Source organism: Neopelma chrysocephalum, unplaced genomic scaffold (genome assembly GCF_003984885.1).
Source record: "Neopelma chrysocephalum unplaced genomic scaffold, ASM398488v2 Primary Assembly neopelma1_279, whole genome shotgun sequence".
Lineage (NCBI taxonomy): Eukaryota > Metazoa > Chordata > Aves > Passeriformes > Pipridae > Neopelma > Neopelma chrysocephalum.
Window position 1 is genome coordinate 237683 of NW_020897941.1, and position 10540 is coordinate 248222.

Genomic DNA, 10540 nt, shown 5'->3' on the forward strand with positions numbered 1-10540 from the left:
AAAAGGGTCAGTGACACCATTAATAGGATGCAGACATTCCCAATCTCGAGCTGCTCTGCACCCTGCCAAGACTTCCAGGGCTTCCTTTCTAGTTTTAAGCACAATTTCAGGCCCATAAAACATCAGAGAAGACAGGAGTTATTATCCCAGCCCTGACAGGAGTCCCGGGGGGGACAGAGCTCTGACTGCTCCCCACCTGCTCGAGGGCATTTCCAAATGCACCGAATCAGCTTCACCCCCAGAACGTTTATTGCTGCTCTGAGACCCATAAATGACTCCGAGTGCAGTCAGACATTTATCTGGCTTTGCTCATTCCTGAGGAAAAGAGGAGCCCAGTCCACTTGCTCTCCGAGTGGGGCATCCTGGGAAGTGTTTTCTCCCATCACATGGGGAGACCCTCCTCGAGCAGTCAATTGTTGGATCAGCAAAAGCATCAAACCCATTTATTGTCAGAGGAACAGAGAGAGGTTTTGCCCAGGGCCACAACTCCATCCTTCCCAGGGGTCAACCCGAATTTACTATCCCAAATATTTATCATCCACAAGTATTTTAGCCCCTGCTAAATTTAGAGCAGCAGGAATATTTCGGGCTGACTCGACAAAAAAAACAATTATTTACGTTGCTATAAAAAGAACATCCCAGCAACGAAGAGCTGTGGTGCCTCAAGATCCAGAGATTCCCAGCTCCCTTCCCAGCTCCTGCTCCCAGCAGTGCCAGGGAGCAGGGATGTGAATCCCAAAGCCAGTTCCAGAAGGGCTTTGTGTGTCCTCCCACTGCAAAGCCACGGGAATGGACACCCAGCTTACACTTATTTTTGCAAGGTTGACCTTAAAAGTGGGACAAAACACGCTTTTTTTCAAGGATTCTTCTCTTCCCCCCTTTGCCCCCAATGCACACACACGTACCTGAGAAGCCTGGAGTGAGGAATAAAGCTTGGATCCCTCGGGAAGAGATGCCAGGGATGGTTCCATCAGGCGGTTCTCCAGCCGGGATGAGCTGCAGCCCACGGGAAGCACATCCCGAAAAACCCAGGGATGAGAGAACACCCAAAGCACCAACTGCTGCCTCAGGAATCCCCTTGGTGGGAACATTCAAATAAAATAAGGGAGAGTATTTAAGTGCTGTAGAATCACAGAATGCTGGAATGGTACAGGACGGAAGGGACCTTAAAGTTCATCCAGTTCCATCCCAGGGACACCTCCCACTATCCCAGGTTGCTCCAAGCCCTGCCCAACCCAGCCTTGGACACTGCCAGGGATGGGGCAGCCACAGCTTCTCTGGGCAACCTGTGCCAGGGCCTCCCCACCCTCCCAGGGAAGGATTTTGTCCTAAAATCCAACCCAACTCCTCTCTTTCAGGGCGAAGCCCTTGCAGGAAGGCGACGATGACAGAACAACGCGCCTGTAAGAGGATTAAGTTTGTTCTGCAAATAGGAAAGCAAGGAAGAACACTTGCATTTGTTACCAAGCTGAGAAAGCACCGTTGTCATAAACATATGGAAGCATTAAAAAGAAAACCCCATCATTTTGTAACTTTGAAGCCTGACTCAAGCTCCATTTCACCCTCTCAGGGCCTGCTTGTCTCTGCCAAGCCCATTCCTCGTGTTTGTGGCCAGACCAAAGGAACAAAGGAGTGGAATTAACTGCCTGAGAGCCCAAATGCCCACTGACTTCAGCAACAACAAGGACCTTTCATCAGTTTATTATTGGCAAACCAGCAAACAGACGGGAACAGATGAAGTGATGCATCATTTGACCTGAAATTGGGAGCGCAGAGTTCCCCCGCGAGCTCACGTGCCCTCCCCGCGTCCTACCCAGGGGTGCCTCGGCTCCATCATCCCAGAAAAATCTCTTCCAGGGACTCCAAGGTGTGGAGCTCATGCTTCACACAGACCTCTCAATGATTCATCAGCAAACCAGACATTACACGTTGCCACTGAAAGGTTCCAGCCCGGGATTTATTCCCCAGCAGAACGCAACGGCCTCTCTGAGAAGGAGCCTGAGTGCATCCAACTCAAATATGACAGAGATACAAAACAAAGCCCTTGAAACAGAACTCCTGACAAAAGGAGAACCTTTCAATTCATTAATCAAATTAAAGAGGAAAGATGGCTTGGAGGAAAGGGAAGTTCAGGGAGTAACAGTCCTTTGCAAAGAAGACGGGAGTCGTCTTAAAAATGAATCTCTTGAATTAAAACCCCCCCACGACAACAAAACCCTGTTCCACTCAGAATTCCATCATTTTATGGTGCCAGGTGTCTTATTTCCATGGCAAGGAAGAAAACTTTCAAGCTGATGAGCAAGTAGCACCCACCTCCTTCACTGCAGGGAGAGTTTGGCTGAGGGTGTGTTGGTGAGACCAGAAAGGTCCTGACCCACGGACTGCAGGAGCTCTTGGCCTCGTGGGTCAGCCCAGATGGACGATTGCAGAGCTCTTATTGCCAGGGAAGCCAAGTTTTTTGGCAGTTATAAAACCAGATAATCATGCCTGTTTATACATAATCAAGCTTTCAAACATGGCTTTAGTGCTGCAAACTCTGCAGGCCCCGAGGAAGGGAGAATTTCTGGACCAGAGAGTCTGGAGGGGGCGAGGAACTGCAGCGAGATCCAAGCAACGGAGCCCAGAGGTGTGCAGGGCTGAGTATTCCCTTCCTCAGGGAGGAAAAAAAGGGAAAGTCACCTTTGAAAAACGGGAATATGCTTTCACAATCCAAGCACCAGAGCTCTTGTAGCTCCCACCGTCCCTTTTATTGCTTCTGGAGGTCAGCGTGTTACACAGGTTTTGGTTGTTTGGTTTTTTGTCTGCTAAAAAAACCCACAACGAACACAAGGATTTTCCTGTTTGTTTGGTTGGTTTTTGGGAGCTGTTAATAAAAAAAAACAAAACAAAACAAAAAACACCTGATCTCTTTGAAACACCCCAGTGCTGAGTGAACTCCTGAGCTGCCACCGTTTGCAGCGTGGAACGCCCATAAAAATAGAAAAATTTGGCAAAATGCCCCCCCCCCAATGGAAAAAAACCCAGAGAGGAGAGAGAAGAGCCTGCACCCCTCTCCCAATGAAAAAAAACCCGGAGAGGAGAGGGAAGAGCCTTTCCCAGCTGTGACACCTGCTCGGTGTGACCGGCTGGTGAGTGCTGCTGCTCGCCGCGACTCCACGGGAGGAGGAGGAGGAGGGACTCCATGGAGCAGGGCATCCGAGCTGGTTTTCTCCTTCCCTCTCCCCCCCAAAAATGCACATTTGCAGGCAGCAAAGGGCACCACGAGGGCAGCCCGGGGTCGGGGGGGTCACCTCTGGCTGGGCGCCTGCGGCAGGATGACGGGAGCGCAGGCGATCCCGGCGAAGGACTCCGGGAAGTGCAAGTCCCTCTCCCACTCGTCGGTCTCGGTGTTGTAGACCTGCACGATGCTGGTGACGTTGTTCAGGTGCCAGTTGTAGCCCCCCACGATGTAGATCTTCTTCTCCAGCAGGCAGCAGCCGGCCTCCGACTGCCCGGCGCGCATGGGGCTCACCGTGGTCCACTGGTCGGTCTCGGGCACGTAATACTCCACGGCCAGCACGTCGAAGCAACGGTCCACGTGGTCCATGCGCCCGCCCAGGGCGTAAATCCTGCCGTTGGCGCTGACCATGGCGTGCAGCACCCTGGGCTCGTTCATGGGCGTCTTGAACTCCCACTGATCGGCGGCGGGGTCGTAGCAGTGCAGGGCCTTCTTGTCCTCCACGGAGATCCCGTACCCCCCCGAGATGTACAGCCTGTCCCCCGCCGTGGCCCCGGCGTGGCCCCACGTCCTGCGCTTCAGGGAGCACACGTAGGTCCACTCGTTGTCCTTGGGGCAGTACTTCTCCACCGAGGCCAAGCTCCCCGAGCGGTTCCTGCCGCCCGTGGCGTACACCATGCCGCGCAGGACGTTGAGCTGGAACTGGATCCTGCTCTCCTGCATGGCCTGGATGCGCAGCCAGCGGTTGAGGTGCGGGTCGTAGCGGTAGGAGACATCCACGGCGCCCTCCCCGCTGCGGTACTGCAGCTGCTGCCCGCCCACCAGGTAGACGAAGTTGTCCAGCACGGCCACGCAGGAGTGGCTGCTGCCCACCTCCATCTCCGTGAGCTCCTTGAACTGGCGGCCGCCCGCGTCGGGCAGGCAGTAGACCTTGGCGCTGACGGTGCGGTCGTTGTCCGTGTAGGGCGTCCCGCCGAAGGTGACGAGGGACAGCACGTCGGAGCGGATGGCCGTGCGCGGCGACTGCATCTCGTGCTGCCGGAACGGCAGGATCTGGTAGTTGAAGGCCTCCAGCAGGTACTGGCGGCACAGGACGTCCTCCACCATGATGTCCAGGGTCTGCACGCTGTCCACCAGCTCCGAGGACTTCATGAGCGGGAAGCGGATGTGGCACAGGACGCGGCTGGCGCTGGCGCGGCGCGCGGGGTCGTGCTGCAGCCAGCGCACGGCGGCGCGGAACAGGTCGATCTCGCTGCAGCTCTTCAGCTTGTTGCTCTGCAGGAAGAACACCAGGCGCTCCAGGGGCAGGTGGAGGAAATCCTCCTCCTCGGAGATCTGCAGGAAGTGCCTGAAGGTGAAGGCGTCCACAGATTCCTTCAGGGAGGAGAGGCTGAAGGTGGTGGCCATCTGCCCGATGTTGAGGCACGTCTCCACGCTCATGGCGGACTTCAGGAACTCCTCGCAGAGCTCCACGACGGGCACCATCTGGAGGAAGACGGCGGCTCCCAGCACGTCCTGGATGCAGTCGAGATCAAGAGTCACTTCAGCGCTGTAGGCGAAGTCTATGATGTGCTTCAGGCCCTTTGCAGACACACCTTTCAGCTCGATCACATCCTGGCTGGCCTCTCTCATCCCGCCCGTGAACATTGCCCTGGAGGTCAAGAACACAAAGGAAAAAAAACCCCCTTTTAAATAAGTGATGTATCGCTTCGGGATTTTATTTTATTTAACACACTGATTCTTTTAGGGAGGATGAGGAAGGGGAGGGGGGGATAAATCAAGGCTAAACCTCTACAAGCCAGGAGAAATTAGAGTGCAATGGCTTATATAAGGCTTGCAGTGCACCGAGGAGGAATGTTCAGTTATCAGAGAAGTTTTTCAATCCCGCTGGCAGCAGGAGGAAGAGCAGAGCACAGGACAAAGCTGCAAGAAGAGGGAGAGTTCCCAGAGCAGGACACGAACGAGTATCATGAATCCATGACATTCAACAACAGAGGATCCCACGGGATCTGCACCAGCAGAGACTGGGAGTGGTCTGCAGGATTTGTGAGCACAAGGAAGACACCTGTGTCAGGAGGGCAGTGACCCCTGGCAGCAAGGCCCAGATCCATTATCCCATTGTATTGCAGGGAAGTAGGGAATGGCTTAAATATTGCAGGTGCAACACGTCTTACGAACAGCTTTGGCCACCCAACAGAGCCTCCCCTCCAAGGTTCCCTCCCCACACCTTAAAAAGGAGGAGCTGCAGCCCCTCCAGCAGCTCTGTCACGCTGCGGGACGACGGCAGGGGGCTGACAGGGAATCACACAAAAACAGGGAGAGGAGAGCTTGAGTTACAGCACAGCTGCAGGAACATCACTGGACCAGGCCACTGCAGAGATTAGGCCCTGGATCACCTCCTTGGGAGGCTTCTAAATTCCACAGGAAGCACATTCCACGCCAAGGACTGCGCCCACGCCTCCCTGGACCGCCCTGGCAGAGCCGCAGCTCCCGGTGCCGGGGGGAGGCTGGGGGTGTGATGGGGGTGTAGCTGCACATCGAGGGGGGAGGTTTTAGCCATTTCCATCCCGTTTCAGCAGGTTCTGTTAGGCATGGGGGGGCTCAGGGGCAAAGGTTTGCACCCTGGAGTATCCAGCAAGCGGGTTCTGGGGAAGGCAAAGTCAGGGCAGGAAGAGCTGGGCCATGGGGTGTCCCCAGTCCCTGCACACACGTCCCAGCGAGGCCACGTCCTACAAAAGACCTTAAAACTGCACATTTCGGACTGTTTTTTCCACCTTTTCCGCTGGAAAGGTAAATCCGTGGTGTCATCAGAGCCGCCTCGGGAGCTGCACCGGCTCCAAGGTGCAAGTCAGGCAGAAAAAATGCTGAACAGACCCTTCATCAACACAGGAATGAAGGAATATCTTGGGAACGCTGTCAAAAGACGGGAGTTCCAAGTCTCCCGTCCAAACCAGGCTGGAAAACCTGTCCAGCACAAACCCGAGAAATCCTAAATGACCTCAATGAGGAAATATCTGCACACGAAATCAGCTCTTCTGTAACCGAGTGACCAGGAATCCTGTTCCCAATTATTTGCCTGTGCAGCAGATGAGAGCATTCCCTTCAAATCCCTCCAGTCTCCCACGTCCCGGCCCCGATCCCTCGCCCCGGAGGACACACGGACACACGTGTGTGAGCTGAACGTGCAACGAGGAGAGAGGAGAGGAGAGAGTTGTTGTTGTTGCCACCCTGAAGACAAAACCATCCCCTAGAATGCAACTCCCCTCAAAAGTGTTACGGTTCTAAAATGCTGATTATATAAATGCCTCGGTTTCACTCCGCCTTCCCTCCCCCTTCCTGCAGGAAAACAGGAGCGTTTTCCAAGGCTGGATTATTCTGCCGTCGTTCCCCAGGACAACCTTCCTTAGCACCACAGAAGTTACAACAGGAAACCTGCTCAGCAATTATGGTTTAGAGTGAAAACACCTTGGCAGCGGCCCTGCACCCAGCAGGGAGGAATAAAACAGTGCCACTGGCATCTGGGGGGGGGGAGAGCAGCTCCAGGATTAATTGTGGGCCTCGTCTGGGGAGAGAGAGAAGCTCGGGAGGTTTATGGTCCCAAAGGGAGACAGAAGGGAACGGCCCAGAAAATGGGTGTGAACACAAGACAGACACCATCAGAGGAGCTGAGATGGACAAAGGGATACCAGAGAGGTGCCAAGGGACAGGGAAGTCCCTTGGTCTTGTTTACCTGCTCAGCAAACCAGTCTGGAAGGCTCCTACAGGGCAAGGGGTTGGAAGGGACCTGAGTGTCACAGGGCTGCAAACCCCGTTGGACAGCCCTTGTCCACCCCTCCTGCAGCCTGGAACAACACCCAGCTGGGGTTCTGAGCCTTCCCCACCCCCAGTGCCTCCAGCACATCCCTCACCTCACCCTGGTGCTGCCCAAAAGGATCCCCAATTCCAAGTCATTCCGAGTCACAGAGACATTACCAAAGAGCCTGACAGAGAGAGGCATGTGAGGAGCAGCTGAGGGAGCTGGGGGGGCTCAGCCTGGAGAAAAGGAGGCTCAGGGGGGACCTTCTGGCTCTGCAACTCCTTGACAGGAGGGGGGAGCTGGGGGGGGTCAGGCTCTGCTCCCAGGGAACAAGGGACAGGACAAAGGGAAAGGGCCTCAAGCTGTGCCAGGGGAGGGTCAGGTTGGACATCAGGAGGAATTTCTCCATGGAAAGGGTGCTCAGGCATTGGAAGGGGCTGCCCACGGAGGTGGTGGAGTCCCCACCCCTGGAGGTGTCCAAGGAACCCCTGGATGTGGCACTCAGTGCTCTGGGGCACAAGGTGGGGGTCGGGCACAGTTCCAAGTTTCTGTGATCTTGGAGGTCTTTTCCAGCCTCAGTGATTCCACGATTCTGTGACAGAGGCAAGATGGATAAATACGTATTTTCACTTCGGAGTGAATTCCCTGCTCACTCTGCATTGATTTGGCCACAAAAACTTATCTCAGGGCTTCAGTTTTCAACCCACACGAGCTGGGACGACGCTCCCAGATCTCCTGGGGAGGTCACACCCACTCCCTGGTGCTCCCAGAGCCCCAAGCACTGCAGACACATCAGTGGTGGTTAAAGAGAACAGGAGTGTGTTTACAGTGGGCATCTCACTCCATGGGCTGGGTCATTTTGGAGCCCTCACTTCCCAGTCAGCTCAAGTAGCTCCAGGACAACACGACACCTGCCCAGGTGGGTTCAAGACCTGGCCTTGAACTTGTGCCTTGGCCTAGCAGCTGTAGTTGAGCAAACCTCATCTGTGTGCAGAGGGACTGATCCTGAACCTCTACCTGCCTGCAGGGAATCCCTGGGGCAAACCAAACCTGGTTCTGCGGGGCGGGATTTTTGGGAAGGTCGGGGTGGGGGAGGACAGGGAAACAGCAAACCAACGGGAAAGGTACAAATGCCTGCTTCCCTATCAGATTCTCACCTGAAATAGTCACTGCAGGCAGCCAAGACAACTTTATGAACCTGAAACACTTCATTATTTATAGTGAGGATGACATCAAGCAGCTGAGCCTGAGCTCGGAGCGAGGCCAGTCCCTGCAGCAGAGTGGTGCTGTGGCCAGGAGCAGAGAACGTGCATTTCAGGGTGCTGTTCTTGTCAGCCATGCTAAAAACAGAACAAGAGAGACAGGCTGGTGTGAAATGAAAACAGTATGTGGCATTACCTACCCAGTGTGCCGGGGGAGGCACCGCGGCGGGAGCCGCTCGGGACGTGAATTCCCGGCCCGGCAGCCACGCGTGGGACAGCGGGACAGCAGCACCTCACGGTGGGTCCCTTTCTCCCAGCACCAAAGAGACTTCCAGATGTTTGAGGGATGCTTTGGCACTGCCCACACCCCGGCCCTGCAGCACACCAGGGGCCACCCAGCCATCCCGTGGGGCCGGAACCACCGCGGGACGTCGGTGTCCCCGCGCTGAGCCCGCCCTGACCTCGCCTTCACCCACGACACTGAGTCACAGTTGCTTGTTCTTCTCACCACCTTCCCTTCCTGCAGCTGCTGGAGCTGCTGCCGCGGCCAAGGCCGGCCCTGCCAGCCCGGTTTGATCCTTCCCTTCTGCCTGACCCTCAGGAGAAGAGCGAAAGCGAACTATTGCACAGCCCTGGCTGCTGTAAATAACATCAACTGCTCGAGCTGCGCTGTCAACAGTCCCCTCCCAGCGTAAATATTTCCTTGCTTTTCCCAACGCCTCTCGCACATGTTCCCCAGCACAGGGAGCATCATCCCGAGCTCCGCTTGGCCTCAGATGCACTTGTCAGCGGGGACGCCGCGTTCGGAGGCAGCAGGAGCCCTGCACAAGTGGAAGAGGCCGTTGGATGCTCTGTGCTCCTCTGGAAACAACTCCAGGAACAGCTGCAGGTTCCCCGAGCCCCACCAAACTGGCACCGGCAGAGGTGGGGGAATCCCAAACTCATCCGCAAATTTAATCCAACTCCAAAGGGCTTTTCAAGATCTTCCCTCCCGGGAAGAAAATATGCCCAGGGGCCAATGTTCAGGATGGGGTTTATGTTTTTAGAAGCGTCCTGATGTTTGGTGTCTGCCTTTCAAGGGGTATTTTATGGAAACGGGATATAAAAAAATCCCAAGGAGATTATCCCGAGTCTGGAAAGCTGCACGAGTTGCTCCCAAAGCCACAGTGGGAGAGCACAGTCAGGGCTGCACTTAAAGGGTATTATTATTATTATTGTTATTTAGGTGGAATAAACCCATGAAGCAAAGAAGTGAGTAGGATGCAGCGTGCTGGGGCTGTGTAATTCCAGGGTCTGCTCCAACCCTCCCTCAGAGCTCGGCTGCATAATCCCGGTTTTGCTCCAACCCCCCCCCTCAGATCTTGGCTATATAATCCCAGGGCCTGCTCCAACCCTCCCTCAGAGTTTGGATGTGCAATCCCGGGGTCTGCTCCAACCCTCCCTCAGAGTTTGGATGTGCAATCCCGGGGTCTGCTCCAACCCTCAGAGCTCCCGACCAAAACAGCAACAGCCACTGCACAATGGCCCAAACAAACCCGGCGGGGTCAGGGAGGAGTCAGGGAGATGGGATAACGAAAAAGGGGGATGTAAACAATCCTCAAACAATAAGGAACAATGGACAGGGCTCGCTCCTTGCCTAACTTATCGGATTGCAATTTCCTGGAAGCTTTAAGGAGAGGCGAGCGAGGGGAAATCTGGGATGTTCATCAGAGCTGGGAGGGCAGCGCTCTGTGCCTGCAGCGGCTCTGGAGCTCGCTGGGATGCAGAGAGCAAACCTTGGCAGGCTGGTTCCAACTCCTCAGGCTTGGGAACGTGCCTCAGAATCCATCCGAGTTCCTTCTGGGATGGCTGATAATGGTCAGCTGTGCTTCTGGTAGCACAGGTCCGAAATCCCTCCCCTAAAATCAAAGTGTGCTAAAGAGTCCTGGATCAGAGCGTGGAGTATTCCTTGCTGGAATAAAAAGGATTAGCAAAAAAAGCAGTTGTTGACAAGACCTTTATCCATAGTCTGTGAGCCAAGAATTGTCTGTCCACTCGGGCTCTTCCCATGGAGAAAGAGGGAAGAGCTTGGAGGGAGCGGATCCGCATCGTGTCAAACTCCTCTCGCTCTCCTCCCTGGAACTTTGCTCTGCTGCAGGTGAAAGGAGGAAACATCCCCCACCAGCAAGGAAATGATGTTCCCTCTGGACACAGAGCACCAGACACGGAGCAAACCCACTCTGCTCCAGGTTGGACAGGTGAGATCCACCCAGACAGATCCAGGGATTCATCTGGGAATGGCAGCTCCTGAGTTCACTGGGACTTCATCAGATTCCACCTCCTGCA

General features: G+C 55.0%; 1 protein-coding gene across 1 annotated transcript; it reads right to left on the reverse strand.

Moving 5' to 3' along the window:
- Positions 1-3244: 3244 nt before the first annotated feature.
- Positions 3245-10208, reverse strand: KLHL26 (kelch like family member 26). Its single transcript, XM_027704445.1, has 3 exons — positions 9991-10208; positions 8171-8353; positions 3245-4868 (listed from the first exon to the last, which is right to left on the reverse strand). The coding sequence occupies exons 2-3, from the start codon at positions 8350-8352 to the stop codon at positions 3287-3289; spliced, it is 1764 nt and encodes a 587-aa protein (XP_027560246.1). The 5' UTR covers position 8353; positions 9991-10208; the 3' UTR covers positions 3245-3286.
- Between the last annotated feature and the right edge of the window lie 332 nt (positions 10209-10540).

What these genes read in the sequence shown, in the direction of transcription:
- KLHL26 (XM_027704445.1), bottom strand. Translation starts at nt 8,352, where the DNA reads ATGGCTGACAAGAACAGCACCCTGAAATGCACGTTCTCTGCTCCTGGC. An exon ending in GCCTGCAGTGACTATTTCAG is followed by an intron (nt 4,869 to 8,170) that starts GTGAGAATCTGA and finishes CTTGACCTCCAG; the next exon opens with GGCAATGTTCACGGGCGGGA.